The sequence below is a fragment of the Rhea pennata genome, chromosome 2 (genome assembly GCF_028389875.1).
Source record: "Rhea pennata isolate bPtePen1 chromosome 2, bPtePen1.pri, whole genome shotgun sequence".
NCBI lineage: Eukaryota > Metazoa > Chordata > Aves > Rheiformes > Rheidae > Rhea > Rhea pennata.
Window position 1 is genome coordinate 147,801,990 of NC_084664.1, and position 21,406 is coordinate 147,823,395.

Here is a 21,406-nt window from a genome sequence, read left to right on the forward strand (position 1 = left end):
TCCCTTACTCAGTTCAGTGAGATGCTTAAAAATCTCTATCAGATTGGATGTTTATGTCTATTCTTCTCCACATATTGTACACTGTAGCTTAAATCTATTATAGAGAAGGACTGGAGGAAAACAAGGAAATTCTGGTTTCCAAGTCATCAGTTCCTAATTATGAGTCTGACCTTCCAATACATCCCAACAGGGAAATGATTTAATTTTTTTTTTCAACTTATGCACATGCTACATTTACTGCAGTACACAATTTAACTATGTAGTTTGGAGATATTAGTGTAGACTTTATCATCCTGCCAAGGAATGATTACATCATTAGTTACAAACCTAAATAACATAAAATAGAGCAGATAACAGATAAAAGGAGAATTCCTATGGCTTAGTAGAGAATCATAAAAAAACACAGGTTAGCAGGAATCCCAGGAGGTTTCTAGTCTGACCTGCTGCTCAAAGCAGAGTAAATTAGACCTCAAGTGGAGGGGTGTCCTCTTTGGGCATTCTTTCCTCTGTTTAAGTTAGGATGTCTGTCCTTTGCCATGGATGTCAATCAAAATCTTGGCTATGTCTTCTTAGTAGGTTCCTTAATACATATTTGAAGGGTGTTGAACAAGCCCAGCACCCTCAGCATCTCCTCACAGGGCAAGTGCACCAGCCCCAACAGGCTTAGTGGCTGATGCAATCCGCTGAACTGGGTGCAGTTTATCAATGTCTTTTTCATATTGGGCGATTTAAGACTGGATGCAGTATGCCACCTGTAGTCTAGGAGCTGAGTAAGGGGAAGTAAATGCTTGTCTTAATCTACTGGCTGCACTTGTTGATACTGCCCAGTATGCTGCTAACTGTCACTGCTGCCAGGGTGCACTGTTGACTTATTTAATAAGAAGCAGTTGAGACCTTTACCCTCGTGTTATCACAAGAATAGAATATTCTATTCCATTAAAGATTGGCATTTTCCCAAAGTAAACCACTAACAGAAAAGATGATTTTAGGCCCAAAGGAATGACATAAAATGTCAACAAGAGTTCCTGATATAGATGTTTTCTTTTAAAATATAGGAGGGCACATCTAAGAGAGTTTAAAGAAAGAAAAACATGCAAAAGTCAACGGACTAGAATCATAGAAAAGCTATTGGTTTAACTTTTTCTGAAGATAACCTTGTCTGTGATGTGAAAATCAATGCTGGATGTATCTTATGATATATAATGGAAAGGGAAGGAGGGTCTGTGGCTCAGACTTTGAAATAAGGTCTTTACTTTGCTTCAAACTCTAATAGCATTGCCCTTTAACAAATGTACTCCTTGAACATCTGGATGTAGCAGCAAAGAATATTGAAGAAACAAATTGTATAGTTGCTTAATAATAATAATAGTAATAACAGTAAAAACCTGAAGTGACTTTGAGTAGATGTCTAGTCTGTTGCATCTAATTAATTACTTTAATTTACTTCTAAAATAATATTTCTCCTGTGTTGACTTTCCTTGTTTCTGGGGAAAAGGAGGAATGAACTCTATTCCTTCTATGATGTTCATTCCAAACAGAAATCTCACAAAGCAAAGCAAGAAAAAAAAATCAAAAAAACCCCAAGGAAATCACTTTGGTTTGTACTTCTGAAATAGTACATGGAAAAATTAACCATCAATTTATTGAATTTGGCCTTCATTTTCCTTCTAGCAAAAGGTCTATCAACAAAACAATTCATGTAGTTTTTAATTAATTTAGTTAGTCCCCAAGCCAAAAAAGAGGCAACGAATCAGATCAGCTACAATGAAGTCCTGATTTTGATCAGAAATGTAAATAGATATACTTTTGTAGGCCAGATCACTAGACCTAGAGCAAAATCAAACAAATTTCGGGAATAATAAATTTCCTGTGTTCAGACTTATGGATAACTTGACAAATTCAGAAATATGCCAAAATCTAGTCTTGATTTAATTGCAAAAAGAAAAGAAAAAGAAAAATCCACAGGAAAATAACTTGTAAAACACTCAGTTGGTTGTGGGCAGCAGTATGTCTGATACCTGCCTCTGATTCACCCTAGTGCCCTGGTGAGGGAAAGAAAAGGCAAACGCAGTTGAAATACTGCTGTGGCCTTTCAGCAGCTTGCCCCTCACAGTCCTACCAGTTAAAAATCCTGGGCGCCTTATGGAGTACGTGATGTTCATCTGGCTGTAAGACAGCAACAGATGTAACCTGAAGGCAGGAACACAAATAATGACACGTGTACTCATATTTTCCACGATGTCACCTGCACTCTTGTGACAGCAGGGGCCTTTAAACTGATGAAAATTTCTGTGAGGAACAGAGTGAAGAAATGCTAAGACTGTCTTTTGTAAAGTATTATGTCATCTCTTGTGTCAAAAGAGAACAAAAAAGAAAACCAAGTGTTACAGATGTGTGTATATATACTTAATTTACAATCAATGTAGAGAAAAGATATCTGGAATTCACTCTGGAATTGCCTCTTTTACCCCTATCGTATAGGAAGCCTCCAGCGACAAATTGGCTTCAGCACTGTCAATGTGTATTGGAAGACTTGTAATGAATCCTACCCTCTAAATTTAATCCTCCATATACTATTGGATTTATAAATGGATGTAGCAGTCTTTAAAAATGGTACCTTCAAGATAGTAAGCTAAACAAAGAATGCAATAGAAATTAAAGTAAAAAATAGTCTTCCAAGAAAGGAATCCAGTTCTAGAGAATAGGAAACCATCCCTCTTCTTTCACTTGCATTTCATATCACAGGTAATATAGGAAAGGAAGATTGATTCATACCACCATTAGTGTAAATTCAGGATGTGTTGTTTATCAAATACATAGGCTTGAATGGAGCTCTAAAATGTAAAGATAGAGGAGAAGAAGAGGACTCCATCCCTTAGAAAGAGCAGTGGAAATACAGTCTGAAATACCTCGTATGGGAAAGCTAACCTTAGAAACTGAAGGGCTGGGTGGGAGGGGTTGGAAAAAAGAGAGCTAAATTATAGGGGGAAATAAAGTAATTCAGGAAAAAAAATAGCACTAAATATACATTAAGATTGCATGTTCTCTAGAATTTTCCCCCTTTTCAATTTTTCTTTTCAAGTTTGTATAGCAATCAGACTGGATTCAGATGAATTCAGCAGGTTCACTGTATAATACTTTCATGAAAGATCTAAATCCAAACACGACAAGCTAACTCCTTGGAGCATTTGCAATCCAAAACAAGTTTGTGAATCCAAGGTGTTATAATGCAATTCCTTCTAAGAGCAAAAGGCAGCTTTCTGTACTTAGCAAATCTGCTAGCAGGCAGCAAGAGTAGGCAGAAGAGCTGTGAGACAGCTTACATCTCTAAGACTTATTGTCAGTCTGCATTACATGTGTTGCATCAGGATGCTGTTTCATAAAAGTTTTAAATTAAAGTAAATGTGCTGTTGTTAAAAGAGCAGTGTTTTTTCATGCCATCAGCTTTATTTCTCTCATTCATGTCTTGGGCTGGTGTCAGCATTTGTTAGCCATGCAGCAGGCTGGATCAGAGAAATGGATAAGAGAACAACACAACAGCTACAAAATGATTCATTTTCAGCCATACTAGGGTTCTGATCTGGTTTCTCACATTACCTTCTAAATGCCAGAGCAAGCACAGAATGATGGAGAAAGGAACATGGATCTGGGGACCCTAAAAATCAAGTGATTTATCCACTACTTACTCAATTCCTTTGTTTACTCTTCAGTTCTGGCTTAATCTCATGAAGTTGATTGTTGCCTCTCTGGAAAGGTACTTATTTGTCTTGCTCCACTGGCCAAAACCAAAATGTTCCCAGCTCCAGTACTGCCCATAAGCAGCAGTGGGAGGAACTCCTGTGCTAGGAAAATCTTTGTATAGGTTTGCATTTATAACCAAGACAACACTTAGCTTCTGTTTCCATTTCTATTGTTATCTGCAAGCAATTTACTCTTCTTTTGATTTCTTTTGCCCAGTTAACTTGCTTTTGAGCAACTTTTACTTGGATTATTAAATATATAATTATTTTTTTCTGTACGTGGAAAGGTTTTTTAAGAATAATAATAAATATGTGTAATTAGTAAAGAAGATCCTTTCACATGACAGTAGAGTCTTAGGAAAGGCTTAGGTGTAAGGAGTCTGCATTTCATTATACCCCACCAATATGTGAATTTGGAATGCATTTTAAATGTGAGAGTAGCAGAACTGTGGGTAGAAGTACAAAATTTTCCATTTGAAGACACTTCAAACCCAGAATAACATCTTCTTATTGCTTCCAATAGGAGCCCTAATGACAAGTACAAAATTTTACTTTGTAATTAAATATGACATAGTATGTTGTTATTTTACACGTGATTTGTCTATAAGCATGTTATTCTTGTAATCCATCTACTTACTAGGAAACTAGAGAGACAGAGGGCTGAAAAAATAAGAAGACAGGCTTTCACTTCTGCATCACTGATTCAGACCCAGACACAAACTCTCAGGTCGAAAACCCATAGATCAACAGTATTTTCTTAGCCTGTGATCTCAAATCATTTCACATATAATACATGTCTCCATCACAACATCAGCTCTCCAACTGGCATTAAGTGCATCAGTGTTGCTAATCTCTTCAGAGAAACTGGAAATTTAATCTTATGAGTGGAAATTGTTCCTGGTCCTAAAAGAACTAAGAACACATACGCCTGAGAGGCACACTGGTACAACAGTGTGGGAAAAAGTAGCATATGGACTAAATTCATTCAAAACAGAAATGAAATCCTTGCCAGTCTAATGCTTTTATTTCTTCTTTATCCATACAATGAAAGTCTCCAATTATTTTCGTATTTTTTTTTCATACTGTAATGTATTTTGCTAACCATCTATTTCACAGCAGTATTATTCATGCATTCCCACAGCTGTCTAAACTAATACGGAGGTTTGCTTGAATGACATCACTGGCTAATGAGCAATCTTCTGTTAAGAATTGGTTCAAAAAGCAAACATTTTCCAGAATAAACTTATAACAAATTTTATTTGTTTTCAAAAAGCAGAGTTTTTCAGTAGCGAGTGAAGGGTTGCTCCTTTCTTCCTATTAGAAAAGAGATTTATTACAATCACAACAAAATTTTAATGTTATAATGATACTGTTCTCCATAACGTGACTGATACAACTATATGCTTAACATAAAGAAAGTTCACCTATTTCCAAGCATGTTACCTCTTCCATCATATGTATTGAGTTTATTGGGGGCTATGCATTGCTCAGTAGGTATAAAAATCTAACAGTGTGTGGAAGTGTCCATGTATGAACTATAAATGTCACTCACATATGAAAAAAAAGAGCAAACTTTAAAAGTTTAAGATGATAAAAATGGATTAGTTCTTAGGCCATAGTTCTGCATTATCACATTTTCTCATTATGAATAAACACTTATAGAGTTTCCTACTGACTTTTGGAGAGCTTTATATGATTGTTTGCCCAACATACTGAAACTGTTCTTACAGAACAGTATTTTTATTTTATTTTTATATTTTTATATTTATATATTTATATTTTTTATATTTACGTATTTGTATATTTATGTATTTATATTTATGTATTTTTATATTATTTATATATATATAAAAAACTTGTTGGAAAGTTATATCAAAGCCAATACTAATAAAAGCCGAAGTAATATCAAAGACAAAATGTAGGCTGAAGGAATCACCCATGTAGTTCTAGAGATACAAATGTTGCCTATTAGTAGCTCTATTTTTTTGAATTCTGCTTTTGTTTATTACTGCTTCAAAATATCAGTGAGCTGTAGCTTGAATAGTAAAAGCATGAAACAACTGCTTACAAACATGTAAGCATTTAATTTGATACTTTAATGAGAAGGATATTAGTTTCTACAGAGTACTGTTTCAGCTTTATCAGATTACAGTTATCACTACTTGTCTAGACATGGGATTGAAATGTGAATCTTAAATTAGATTGTCTTAAGATTTGCTATTGTCAGGGTACTCTACTTATCTTAATAATATGACAGTCCAGTAGCTGACAAATGTAAGTTCACAAAAAACCTCTGAATCTCATAGGAAATTTCTTTCAAGACTTACAACGTATCATTTTTTTTCATGAAAAATGACATTCAATATGTAAGAAAAAAGTAAAGTAAGGCTGACATATAATTAAGATCTCAAATTAATCACTGACTCAGTTAAACTTCAATATGAGGCATATATCAAAATGATAAATTACAGTACCATAGGTTGAAAAATATGGCTTATTTACAACATTATTCTGAAAAATAAATTAAACAGAACATTGAAAGAATAAGGTTTTTCTTCCAATAATTTAATATTTCTTAAAGTAGAAAAAAAGATAGGCTACCCACTGTTTTTTACCTTTCAGATAATTGCTTTTTTTCCAGATTTTAAAACTAATGAACTTACCATCTCCTATGATGAGATAACATAACTTAACATATGTTACTTACAACATAAGTTCTGTGGCTCTCTAATCGATGACATTTTATTTATTTAATTTTTGAGATTATGCAAAGAAAATGTAATACCCAACAGACAACAGTTGAAGTCTAACTGATAGTTATGGCTGAATAAAACACTAAGTCTACAATCAAGCACATGTATATAAGCTTTTTTCCTATAAATGATACGTGATTTTGTGTATACAAGAGCATAACGTATAGAAGGAAGACAAGTCTATCTAGCTGAATTCTTCACGTACTTGCCTTAAAATATGACTGCAAATTGTTGGCAGCAGGAACGGTCTTGAAATGTACTTCTACATATAATTTATTAAAATGACACAATAATCCACATGGAACCTTTGAGAGCTACCGAAAAATATTATACCTGTGATTAGGCCTTCTGGACAAGCATTGGACTGGAAGCCTAAAGAGAAGAGAATCTCTTTCACCTAAAGATCATGAAAGCCAATTCATTACTACACTGATATCACCTTCACTCCAGTCATAGGACAGTTTAAACATTTGTGTGCACCTGAAATCTGTGCTTTAGGCTCACAGATCTGTATAATATTCCTACAAAATAACTATGGAAATGCTTATGCATTCCATAGTTCCACATATCTTATTTTTATGGATTTTTGTGAAGACTGTTTTATTACCATACAACTGATGATGAGGTATTCATATTTTTTTTATACACACACACACACACACACACACGTATGTATGTCTGTGTGTACGTATGTGTGTGTGTGTTTATATATATATATATATTTTAAGTGAATGATATTTTTGCCAGTGTATTCTACTGTCAGAAAAAGAACAGAGAGCTCTCCAGGGATGGTCCCTAGGAATAGGGGAAAGATTCCTTATAATCCCTTTTGTTCTTAGTAGTAAAACCCAAAGATTACAAACCTATGTGCACCATCATCCCAAGAGCAGAGTATGAAGAAGTTGGTAAAAGTGATATGATGACTAGTCATTTTGTTTGTTCTGTAATTTCCAAATAGAATTCGTAAAACTTTTATTACGCGATTATGCTGCAGTTGTTTGCACTGACGCTGCATCACTGCGAGGTTGTACTTGTGCAGCAGGCCATGAACTGAATGTTGTACAACCAGGCCGTGGCACTGAGTTGGTCTCGTGTTGGGACCTATCTAGACCAACAGTGGCATGGCTGCAGTTGCAGTGGGAGCAGGTAGGCTGCTGTCCAAAGAGGAACAACATGTAGGGGAGAGCCATATTTTTCCCTGATGGAAATAGGTTATTAGTACTAGCAAAGGAGTAAGGGTATAAGAAAAGAAGTCATTTTAACACTGAAACGAAGAGCTTTATTCTAGTCAGACCTATTTTGCTACAAATTCCTCTCCTTGGAATAGAATCACTCCAACCAAGATTCAAAACTTTCTAAATTAGATCCAGCTGGAGTGTCAAGAAGAATTCAAAATACTGGAGTACACACTGGACTACTGTTTTAATTGTGGTTTAGAACTAGCTTGGCAGCTTCGACTGGCTGGGTCAGTAGCAACGATGTGAACAGGTATCACAGCACCAACAGGACACAACAAGGCAGATCTGACTTCTTAGTCATAAGAACATACTTAGTAACTGAGCTTTCTTTAGAGAGCCAAATTCTACATAAATGCACAGAGGAAACTGTACAAACAGTTCTAGAGAGAAGAAAGGTTCTTAAAAACTTCTTGACTAGAAATAGCTAAAATCACAAGCATGACACAAAGATCAATAGAATGATAAACTACAAGAACACACAATCGTAATACCTAAGCTGTTTTACCTAGAAAATATGTTTATGGCCATGGCAGCAGAGAGGGCAGAATGAGTTCCCTCAGGGAGGCCTCTGGGCTGGATATTTCAGGTCTTCAGATTAGCACCAACAATAAGAAGAAATAGCAAGTGTTGGTGGATAGAAATTCCCTCCTGCATGGAACAGCCCCCTGTCTGCAAGCCAGATCTGTATTCCTGGAAAATTTGCTTCCTGACTAGAGCCCGGAGCCATGATTTTGCAGAAAGACTGCTAAGGTTTGCTCCTGCTTGTAACTGCTACCTCTGACTTCAAGTGGCCTTGGGGAATAGCTGAGTAGAATCTCCTGATAAATCAAGAATCAAACCAAGACTAGAACTATCCTTTTGCTCAGAAGAACAGGAAATTTCAGCAAATGATCCACTAGGTGAAGAAGGGAGCTTCCTAGCAAACTAAAATGCAAAAGATACAGTCAATAAAAGCTTGAAAAAAGAGCAGAAAACAAAAGAGGACAACGAAAGCTTTGCTTCGGTACTTAGGAACAAAAGGAATAAAGTCAGCAAGAGCTCGTGTTAGTGAGGAATGTTATGGGCTACAAGAAGGGATTCTACAAGTACACCAGTAGCAAAAAGAGTACAGGGATAAAGCTACTTTAAAGAAGGCAACAACGGAAAATGATTTTGAAACAATATTGAAAACAATATAGAAAAGGCCAAAGAACATAATGCCTTTTTACATCAGCCTTCACAAGAACAAATCTATTCTTAGATCTCTGCATATATCAATACAGTTGTGAAGGAGAGGAGCAGTCAATTGTGGGTGAGCAACAAGTGACAGATTACCTAGAGAAGTTGAGTGAATCTCTGAATATAACTATATCCAAGGGTACTGAAAGACCTGTCCCACTGTGACTGAAAAGCTGTTGCCTGTAATTCATGAAAAATTATGGCAATCAGTGGAGGTCCCTGATGACTAGTAAAAGAGTCAAACCTGTTTTTATGAAAGCAAGAGGCCACTATAAACTAGTACCTCTTACCTCAGTTTCTGGAAATGTCGTGAAGACCATCATTTTGGAAGCTATTTCCAAATATCTGAAAGATGATGGCAATCAGTAGTCAACACATGTTTACTAAGGGCAAATTATGCTTGAGAAGATGAAATGACTGGCTGTGTGGATAAGGTAAGTGAGAGCAGTCACTTTAATATACTTTGACTTTAGTAAGACTTTCATCATTTTACATTACATTCTCATTTGGGAGCCTGAAAGGATGAACAAATATTGAATGGAACTGAATATTATTGAGCATTACTGAGCATTACTGAATCAGTTACAGCTGAATACCCAAGCAATCAATATTGGGGCCCTAATTGCTCAACATCTTCATGAACAGCCTGGATGATTGAGGATGCACTGTCAGCAGATTTGCAGATAGCACTGAACTAGATAAAAAGACTGACATGTCAAATGGCAGTCTAAATCCAGACTCTAAATCCTAATGAACTTAAACATTGAGCCAATAGAAATCTCATGAAATTCAGCAAGAAAAGGTGCAAAGTTCAGCATGGAGAGAAAAAAAACAAAGCAAGACAAAATCTTGTACTTGGATTGATATAACCAGGAACTGATTGACCGAGTAGTAGACCTGAGGAAAAGCAGTGGGGGTGTTATGGTAGATGTCAAATTGAGTCAACCTGGATGAGCCAACAACATGCTCTCACTGCAAATAAGAGGCTTAAGAGGCTGTGTTAGGATGACTGTGGGCAGCAGATAAAGGGATTATTCCTCTCTGCATAGTGTTGGAGAGGCTCCATTGGAAATAGTGCATCCAAGTTTGGCCTTCTCGTTGAAGCAGGATGTTGAGAAGCTGGATGGTCCAAAGGAGGACCAAGATGGACTACCATGAAAGATGGTCAGGAGTTCAGAATACATGATCTATAAGGAAAAGTTGAAGGAACTGGGCTTATTTTGCTTGGAAGAGAAGACATCTACTGCCACTATAAAGATACTGTTAACTCTTTCCAGTAGATGACATAACAGAGGGCAATGGTCATTGGTTTGTCTCCAGAAGTTATTCTTTAGCCATACCTAAATTAGTGAGTGCGGTATCAAAAAAATTGTGTGAAATGCAATAGAAATTAACCAAATTAAGTCAAAGTTCTGTTTTTCTTTACACTCACTGATTCTATAAATGAGTGGTGGAAATAATATAGCATATTTAAAATGAATAAGCAGCAAGACAACCTGACACTATTTTCACAACTAGAGATTCTCTTTTGTGCAAGCATGTTACAAGTATTTTGGGCATTTTGCATTACTATTATAGTACTGAGGCAATGATGTATTGCAACACACGCTCAGACTACACTGGATCAACTATAAGAAAAAATATTTTTTGAGTCAATATTTATTTTATTTAGTGACAATGACAAATATTAGCTGATTATATTTTGGAAATCTTATCATTTTAAGAAAGAGTTGCTAGGAAGATATTATATGACTATACATCTGTTTATGCTACATGGGAAAGAATACTGATTTGTAATTTTATCAGATAAAGTATTTTGAGGTATTTTGGACTCTGTAATATGGGGACTTTTTTTCTTTTGTTTTGTCTTGTCTGGATTGATGCTGAAATACTAACAATATTGTCAAAAACAGGGCTATATTATTTTCCTATTTACATATGAAAAACATTTGTGCAACTTCTCTTAGTGGAGTTACAGTGATAGCACATCAGTATAAAAAATCATTCTGCAACATGACCCTGCATCATGTTTTCTAGCTTACCTGTTTATTCTTTCATTTTCTAAACTTAGCTTATGCCTTGATAATTTCATTTCATTAACTAAATTAATTTTAAAATATTACAGATAGTAATTTTGGCTTTACCTTTCCTATACCAAAGGAGTTCAAAACAATCTGCCACATTAACAGACTTTATGCCTCTTGAAGAGCAGTACAATAAAGTCAAAGCCTGTTATCCTTCCAGCTTCCTATTTCCCTGAGCATACAACCATTTTATTTTCTGCAACATCTCGTGTGCATAGAACATGCAGGTCTCAGACCAGGTACACTGTTGGGATATTTTATGCCCACAGCTGATATTCCAAGATCAGATCATTTTATATGACCTCCTAGAAAATGTGGCAGATACTCATGCATGCAGCTGATATGCTGAATCTCCAGCATTTTTGTGTTTTTTTTTTTTTTTTTTCTTTTCCAACAGTCTGAATGGCTCAAAACTTCAGAATTTTGATCTCCTTCTTACAAGGAGTTTTAGTATATCTGATTTTGGAAAATACAAATTTCCATGATGAATATATCCATTTAGGTAATTAATACATTTTCTATTTTAATTATTCTTTCCTTTTTGGAGTTTTCTTTCAGAAACCCTAGGCAAACTGAATTTACTTCCCTCTTTATCAAGGGTTTCCTGAAACAATCTTGTCACAGAATGCAGCCACATCTAACACAACTATGGCGGAATCTGAACCAAATCCATGTCCGTGGCATCCGTCAGATAGTGAGCCTAGTGAACAACTGTTTAACTTAAAGTTTGTGGCTTTTACAACTCCATTCTGGCAACTACTTTTTGGGAGGGCCCTTTAGAGACTCTGCTCTGACTTTAAATAAAAATTCATTAGTATTCCTTTAAATTTTTATAGGAACTTAGTAGTGATAATATTAGCACCCTCAATATCTTATCCTTAACATGTTTTGTACTTTTTCTAAATCTGAGATTCAGATTATCTGTAGCCACTTTTATATATTCTGATATGCAGGACAACTAAAAATAGATTATCCTATTTGTTCACATATTCTAATTCTATACCAACTGCCAAATTATTTTTAGCATCCACATCCTGGCACATTTAAATGATACTAGTATTTCTGATCTACGTGTTTCAATAATCCTGTATATCAGCTACCAATTTTTCTTAATATCTGTGAAAGAAATGCATGATAGGTCGCTAAAATCCAGTAAGTGGAAAACCTATTCTGTTAATAAACACCATCTGCTCCCTTCTGTCCTGCCCCTGTCGCCCATCATTCGTAACGATAAGACCAATCTTGAATTTTTAACAATGTCCTCAACCTCACTCAAAAGCATTTCAGCAGAACTGTTGAAATTCTATAGTGCCACTTCCACTACAAATATCAGGACCACTGCATTATTATTACAGTGCCTAATAATTCAGATTTAAAAATACAAGTAGGAGTACGAGATAGATCAAATAACACTTCATAACACTATTATAAATAATTATGAGCCATTTCTAGGACACTCAGAGTTCTCAATATAAAAGTAACCTATAGGTGAAGTTATTTTTTCTTTTTTTCCCATGATCAATGGGAGAGCACAAGAACATCTATCATATTTACCGTAAAAAAAAGATCGCCGTAAACTCTAATAGTAAAATTGTTCATGAAGTTGCTGATTTTCACTACGCCAGCTACCTGTTTAACACCTATAAAGTAACTGGCCAGAACAAAAGGGAGCATTGAGCAAGACGGCGCCAGGCTCACGGAAGCCCCTTGCTGCACGGTCCAGGCTGCTCTGTTCCTTTCTCTCCCAGCAGCTGTATTTCCCCTCCCACGCTCACAACGAATAAGCTGCCTTCTGTACCCCAGTACAACAGGAAATGGAAAAGCGCGTCCAGCTCTTCTATTCCACCACCAAAACAGTCTCACCAGAAATAAAGTGACCCAGGCGGAGAGTCAGCGGACTCTTTGCTCGCCCAGCGCTCACGCCAGCCAGCAAAGCTGCACAGCTAGGCAGTGACCAAATGATAAACTGCTGCTCACACTTAGCTTAGCTTATTTTCTTCTTAAAATTTCTCCTTAATTTTAGCCCATCTCACCACTTGCTATGTCACTGTGAGAGACTTCTTTTTCCTTTGTATAATGCGTTTCATTTTTCTCTCATTAAATCCTTTTTTTCCAGGGGTATTGATCTATACGGATAGCTTTGTATCTCAGATGTGTTACTTTTCAGGTAATACAGAAATGGAACATAGAAAAGTATATGCACAATGAAGAAATACCAAAGCTAATCCAAATACGCCACATGATATTGAGGAAAGAAAAGAAGGACATAGACTGAAGCTTACGATGTTGAAGGTAGGAGGTCTGAGTGGGTATTTTTGTGGTTTGTTGTTTGCTTAATTCTGCTGGATGCAATTGCAGAGGCCTGGATATGATGGCCCAGCACATTCCATCTCTATTTCTATATTTATATACACAAGCTAAATCTTGATTAACCTTTATAGCTGTCATTGGTGATAGCATTTTATGTTTTTTCTTACCTATTTTTATTCTCAGAGAACAGAAAATTAATATGTTCCTACTTATCATGCTCAAGTAAGCCAAGAGTAGATGCACAGTTCCCTCAAATACTGTCAGGTACTCTTGAGTTTCTTGTCAAGTTTCATTTGAACTGTAAATATTTCAAAAAGGATGGGGGGGCAGAGAAGATGTTACTATTTTTCTTTTTAAGTTAGTGAATGGCAGTGCATCCCATATAACCATCTGCCTATAGATCCTGTATTTCCAAACATGCCAAAGGAAAGTATTTTATATGATCACTCATTATGAAATATATGCTCCTTCTTTCTAAAATCACTTTACAGATGGAACCGATACCTTTAGATATATGTCTCATCCTGCCCTCTCATGCTAGCTCCATGATTTTGCTTTTTGCAGTGATGGGTTGCTAATCATTTTTATCTTAGGCTTCAAATTACAAATACATAATGAAGTATTTAAGTATGTGGTCTGATAAATTTAAGGGCACTGAGTGTGCGTATGTTTCATCAAGAAGCTAAAAAGGAGCTACTGGGCAATCAGAACTTTTGAAAATTGGATGCTAGGTAGAACCAGATCGGAAAATGTTGATTGCAAACTTATACACATTCACAAAGAGTATGGGAAAAGAAATGGAGATTGCCCTGATGTGATTATCATTTAAATACAACTATTCTCTCATGTCAAGAAGTGAGACAAGAAATGAATGGAACGGAACGAGTTTTCATTTCTTTGCTAGCTGGGTGTGAGATGTAATGTGAGATGTAGTTTCACAGAAAGTCAGAGGAAGAGGAATTGAAATAAAAATTCTTTCACTGAATGAAGCTGCCTAACTTTGCCTAACCCTCAAGAAGTAGATCTGGCCATAGAAAGGAGACTCCAGTGAAAAAAGTCTTTGGGATCTCACCTAATTTATTTTGATATTCTTGATTTTAAAGAATGAAGCTTCAGAATCAAAAATTAAGAGATGAATTTTAAATTAAGGTTAACTAGCTTATGTTTTGTCCTACAATATTGATCTCTGTGATCAAAGGTACAATTTCCCCCACACACCAATGATTTAGGACCTGAAATCCTATCAATCAGCATGACATTTTAGCCTAGAAATGAATTATGTGAAGAGTCAGTCATCTGTGCAGTTAAACTGAACTTGTGTTTTCAGTTTATCACTCTCCAACACAACCAAAATTTATAGTAAAACTTCCACTAGCATTATTAGTGTAAGACCTTCTTGCAAACAATGTACAAGTACAGTGGATGCTACTGGATATAATGAATTTGAATTTCCCAATTTATGCCACCAAAGGAATGCTAAAAGTCACTATACATTTTCCTAATACGCATAAGAGAAGTATAAATTATATTTTGCACAGTTAATATTTGGTACATTTGAATATAACATTTTTGTAATTGCACTGTTGCTGAAATAAATTTCTAAACACTTGAAAAACTAACAGACTGCAAAGTAGTTACAATCCAGCTAAAAAATAGTTTGTTACTCATAGGTTCAATTTCTATTTTCTGTATTACCATCTTTCTGTACACAAGCCAGAAAAGGGAATGTGTGTAATTACCTTGCTTATTTTCTATAATAACTCAGAGAACAAGAAAGGCTTGAAAATTCTTTTGTGTTTTTCATTTCATATCTTGACATAAAATACAGAATTATAGAAGGGAATTTCTAGGTTAATCAGCACTCTAATGCATTATATCTGACAGGCTGGCAATGTCTTTGGCTGAAGATATTTCCCTTTAGAACCAGTTTTCAGTGCTCTGTCTCCATGGCCGCCCTTCATATAAAATACTGGTTTTCACATAGCTTCCCAGCCACCACAGGGTGACTCAGCCACGACTTTCACAGCAATTAGATCACTGTTGCTGATGGGACTGAGCAGGTTACAGCAGCAACCTCAGAGCTTCTCCAGGCAATCTACAATAGCCCTCAGCTTGCTGATGGACGCACTTATTGGAAGAAGAATGATCAAATGTGTCTTTACATCAATGAAGAAAAAAGAGAGAAAAGCAATGGTTTTTGTTCATATCCTGTAAATGCATGTACGAGTTTATAGTCCCTGTGCCAAAAAATTGATGGTAAGAAGTGGGTGGTCATATATTCTGTGTGTTCAAATGTGATTAAAATGGGTTCGATTTAAAAAGAGATCCTTCTTGGAACGTACATGCAATACTATGAATCTTCAGATTTCAGAAATACATGTACCAGCTCATTTATTTTAATGCCTATTTGAATATTGTAGACAGTTTTGAAAATTGCAGTATGGAAGTAGTTTATAGTAGTTCAGAGATCAGAGTCAGCATTTCTCCTATAAAAACTTCAAGAAGAACACTGACCCACAGGTTGAGAAAACTTGCAGATACAAATTTGACTATGTACTGAGCAATGTCTTGGTATTAATGTGGATAAGCATACCTTAGAAGGACTAGACATATTATGATTTTGTTTCAGAATTTGTAGAATTTGGCATTATCAAAGTACAAATCACAAAACATTTGGTTCTGGATGGGGTTACAGAGTTTTACATTTTTCGTTTCAGCTGGGAGAATCTATGCATCTGAAAGTCAGCTTGCAAAGCAAACATTGTAACTTGTACAAGGTTGTAAATACGCCCGCACAGCTAGGACATTGAATTTTCATTATGTACAGACATTAGGTGAAAAAATCCAAATTCTTTTGATAAGTGTCTCTTACCTTCATAGTAAACTTTAAACCCATGAGCACTAACTGCAAAGTCACTTGTCAAGCGCAATGAAAATACAGATTTTGTACTTGTCACAGGTGGAGGAAGATGAAATCCAGTTAACCTAAAAACAAGAAAAGCACACCTTGTGGTTAATAGTCTGAAAAATAAGTCTGTGTTACAGGTTACTATTCTAAACAATATTTTATCATGACTAGGGCAATTGACTTAAAAGTATATAGTTTATATTACTTAAGAAAAAGTTCTTTATATCTTAAGAAATCAGTACAAAATTACATTGTCCATCATGGACACTGAACCAGGCAAGGTACCTTGGCTGGAGAAAAACTCTGTTTGAATAAATAGTAAAATAGTAAATTGATAGTAAATTATTTAAACTGAGTCTTAAAAATCATCCAGATTATCAGTGAATGAATCATAGAATCATAGAATCAGTAAGGTTGGAAGGGACCTCTGGAGATCAGCTAGTCCAACCTCCCCGCTCAGCAGGGTCACCTACAGCATGGTAGACAGGGTTGCATCCAGGCGGGCCTTGAAGATCTCCAGAGAAGGAGACTCCACAACCTCTCTGGGCAACCTGGTCCAGGGCTCCGTCACTCTCACGGGGAAGAAATTCTCCCTCACGCTCAGGCAGAACTTCCTGTGCTTCAATTTCTGCCTATTGCCTTCTGTCCTGTCACACTGGACAACTGAAAAGAATTTGTCTCTTTCCCCTGACACCCTCCCTTCAGGTACTTGTACACATTGATCAGATCCCCCCTCAGTCTTCTCTTCCCCAGGCTGAAGAGGCCCAGCTCTCGCAGCCGTTCCTCACAGGGCAGGTGCTCCAGCCCCCTGGTCATCTCCTTAGCCCTACGCTGGACTCTCTCCAGTAGCTCCATGTCTCTCTTGTACTGGGGAGCCCACAACTGGACACAGGACTCGAGATGAGGCCTCCCCAGGGCTGAGTAGAGGGGCAGGATCACCTTCGTTGACCTGCTGGCAACACTCTTCCCAATGCAGCCCAGGAGACCATTGGCCTTCTTGGCCACAAGGGCACACTGCTGGCTTATGCTCAACTTGTCATTCACCAGCACTCCCAGGTTCTTCTCAGCAGAGCTGCTCTCCACAAGGTCAGCCCCCAGCTTGGACTGGTGCCTAGGGTTATTCCTCCCTAGGTGCAGGACCCTGCACTGGCCCTTGTTGAACCTCAGCAGGTTCCTCTCTGCCCAACTCTCCAGCCTCTCCAGGTCTCTCTGAAAGGCAGCACAACCCTCAGGTGCCACTCCTCCCAGCTTGGTATCATCAGCAAACTTGCTGAGGAGGCACTCTGTCCCTTCATCGAGGTCATTGATGAAAAAGTTGAACAGGATGGGACCCATGACGGAGCCCTGGGGGACTCCACTAGCCACAGGCCTGCAACTGGACTCGATGTCACTGATGATGACCCTCTGAGCTCTGCCTTTCAGCCAGTTCTCAATCCACCTCACTGTCCATTTGTCTAACCCACACTTCCTGAGCTTGCCTAGGAGGATGTTCTGGGAAACAGTGTCAAAAGCCTTGCTGAAGTCAAGGGACACAATGTCCACTGCTTTCCTCTCATCTACCCAGCCAGTCATGCCATCATAGAAGGCTATCATATTGGTCAAGCAGGATTTCCCCTTGGTGAATCCATGCTGGCTCCTCCTGATCACCTCCTTTTCCTCCTTATGTCTGGAGATGACATCCAGAATGAAAAAAGAATGAAAAAGAATGGAAAAAATATGACATCCAGAATGAAAAAAAAAAATCAGTCAATTTACACTACTTAGAGGTATGTATCTATTATCATTTTATATATATTATAGAGACTTTTGTTAAAATTTGTAGTGGATGAATTTTATGCAGCAATATGATGATAGAAAAGGGACCATGGTTCACTTCAATAAAGGGATTTAAGATTATTTAAAGTATGTACTGTAGCCTCAGAGAAGATATTTCTGTTTTTAACTCAAAGAGAAGTCCCAAAGAGCACTGTTGTATAATCAGACATCCATGAAGAAAGCTCTCTTGAAAGGAATTACAGTGTTGCTGGGGGGTTGAGGGTTCTTTTTATTTTATTTTATTTTTAACGAAAACCAGTGTGTTTAAGATGCTGATGTAAGGACAATTTTGTGTACTCACAGCACTACTGATATGATACTTAGCTCTACATATTCTTTACTTTTGCCCTACATATAGCAGCACGTATATTCTCTAAATAACTATGATAAGATCTTCTAGGAGAATAACCTCATCAAGGGTCATCCCGTAGCAACAAAAACTGTACTACTCACCAGTCAAAAATATGACCTGTTTTCATTTGTGCATGTTGTGCACTTACAATGTTTCACTTAGATGTTGTTCTTTTCAGTTAAGTAAGAATATAATGGCTTCTTCCAGGCAGTACTCTATATATAGTGCACCCTTGAAAAAACCCAGACGTCATCTTCACCTGATGCATCACTTGCTATGAACTAAAAAAACATTTCAAAAATGCTCTCTAGATTGTTCCTTACATCTCCTACAGTTCTGATTGAAAGGTGGAATTGCTCAGCATGATGTAGTTCAAACTATCCAAGAGTTTTCCTTCTGTGAATTCACTCCTATGATGGAAAAGGTCACACATACATCTTCATTAGATGTGTATGAAGGCCTTTGAGCAGCAGGTGGAGTTTAGGGGTAGAGAACTGTCACAGTTCCAAGAAAACTACTAACAGTAGATATGTACATGCCATCTACTTATATGTTTAGCTATATATCAAAGTGTGTTAATCATTTATTTTGTTAATGTTTAACATTTAATTGTTTTCATGTGTTTGTAGTTGAGTCATATTTTTATCCAATGTTTTGAATTTAGAACCAGAGAAAAAATTGAGGAAGAAGGAATCTGTAGAAGTCATCTAATCCAACCTGCTGCTTGAAGTACCCCTAACTTCAGACTTAGTGCATGTTGTTGAAGATTTACTTTTTCCCTTTTTGTTATTAGAATAAATTTCCCATTGCCCTTCTCTATGTACACATATGGTTGTGTTTTGATTTACTGTTAAAAATGAAATATAAAATTTAGTGCACATGCACACACAATCCCCAAACCCCTCATTACTGTGTTAAATGCCCACTGTAAAACAGTACCATATTAAATAGAATTCACAAAAATATAAGATTTTTTTAATTTTACTGTGATATAAGTAGTACAATCACCAATGTTTTTTAATAGCTCTTCAGTACATATTCTACTCTTTGTACAGAAGTTCGGTCTCAGTCTTGTTCCAGAAACTAACATGTCAAATCCTGTCATTATCAGTATTTCTAGTCTCACCTGAAGAAAAGACTAAAAGTCATGAGCTGTTCAGAATTCTAAAGGTCAGGATATGATTTCCTGAAAATTTTTCACAAAATACACACTAAATATTAACACTGTGATTTATTTTTAATGTTAAGAGATCTTTAGATGAGTTCTGCACAGTGAATTTACACTAAGGTCCATTTGCTGTGGCTATCATACAAAGTTTTAGCTTGTTCTCTGATGACTGACTACTCTGAGTTCTTAACAGATACTCCAATTTGATGAGAGAAGTACTGTTTTTCATTAAACAATTACTTCGCAAAAAATCGTATCTCTTTTCTGCCAGGAACTACTTATTCTTTCATTTTCCTGTGCCTTTATTGAAACCATTGTTAAAATACATTACAATAGCAATGACAAGTACACCATTTTTGGTGACAATCATGACAGGTATGAGAGCCAAGTGATAAGTTAATACTAGTCACAATATAATGACCAAAAAATGGAAAAATATGAAAAAAAGTAGCAGTGCTACTTCAAGGGGTATATATATCTACAATATATATACGCGTCAGGTGATCACTGTGGGTATCCAAACCGTCATCCTTGGTTTTGCTGTTTATATGTAGTGAAAAATATCATAAAAAATGATCAAATAATTTATATTAATACACAAAGATAGAGAATTATTTGCAGAATATTTAGGATTTAGTAAATGATTTTTTCCCCATGTGGCTGCAAGAATATATTTTTGTTCAAAAAAAAATAGAATGCTTACCTCTCCCAAATAGGCATATACAAGTCAATATCAGTGTACTTTTCCAATTAACTTTTTCATAAATCAACAAATACACTTATTGTTGAGTATCACCACTTGGAAGTAAGTCAACCTAAAACCAAGCCAATAATTCAAATGAAACTTTAATTTCCACACTGCAGATTCAGCTAGTATCTGTTTACCTATGCAACGATTTCAGATAACAGCAAAAAAAAAAAAAATCAGAGTATTTGTCCCAAATTATTAAACTTTATGAGTAATACATATGCACAACTTAGATGGGCAGGGAATTTTTAAAATGAACAAATATGTTACCAGTGTGGCTTGCATTTCAGCTCCTTGTGCAAAGCAGATCGTGATTAGAGTTGTTTGATACCATTTATCTTTCAGCAGTATGCCTTTTATAACCACCATTATGCCGCATCTACTCTGAAAGCTGCAGCTTGTTTCTCTAGTTCTCTTGCTAAGTCTAAAATCATATGAAAACACTAGCTTTATACTTGTGGTTTAATAGATTCAAAAATAATGATAATTTTTAATAAATAAAAGGATGATAATATACTTCTATAATATCATTTCAGAAGGAAATGTGACATAATTTGCTCAGACAGTGGAAGTAACCTATTAACGTGACAACTTGAATATTATTTTTTATGTACTACAGTAGAGCGGCCTCAGAGCTTTAATTCTCATTTGTATGTGAAACACCACAGAAAAGACAAAATTGTTAACTAGAATAGCTTTTTTGGTATTGAAAATGAAACATAGTAAGTACATAATAACTGAATGAGAGAGATGTCAGGTCAGCAACAAAGTGCTTGCAAGATCTCACATAATGTGCATAGCTCTGCTTGTCACTTACTCAGCCCAGTCACTACTAAATGGCTAACTTACTTAAAGAGAATACACTGGTAAAAATAAATCTCAAGGTAGGACACCTGTGAAAAATAAGCAGTTGTCCTCTCAAGCCAGTATCAGATGGCTTAAAATACACTTAAATTTGTATTCCCCATAGTAGCTGAGGCAATTTTCTCTTGCATTCTGCTTGTATATCATATTCCATTTGCATCATTTCTTTTTTTTCAAATTTATAGTGCCTAATGGAGAGATTCAGGTG

The 21,406-nt window shown here is 36.3% G+C and overlaps 1 protein-coding gene across 3 annotated transcripts in view; it reads right to left on the bottom strand.

Moving 5' to 3' along the window:
* Positions 1-21,406, bottom strand: part of CSMD3 (CUB and Sushi multiple domains 3) — a 683,676-nt gene that overhangs the window by 555,427 nt on the left and 106,843 nt on the right. For all 3 annotated transcript variants that reach the window (XM_062568389.1, XM_062568388.1, XM_062568387.1), the window contains exon 3: positions 16,216-16,328. In XM_062568389.1, the coding sequence (XP_062424373.1) occupies positions 16,216-16,328 (113 nt within the window). The remainder of the gene's footprint in view (positions 1-16,215; positions 16,329-21,406) is intronic.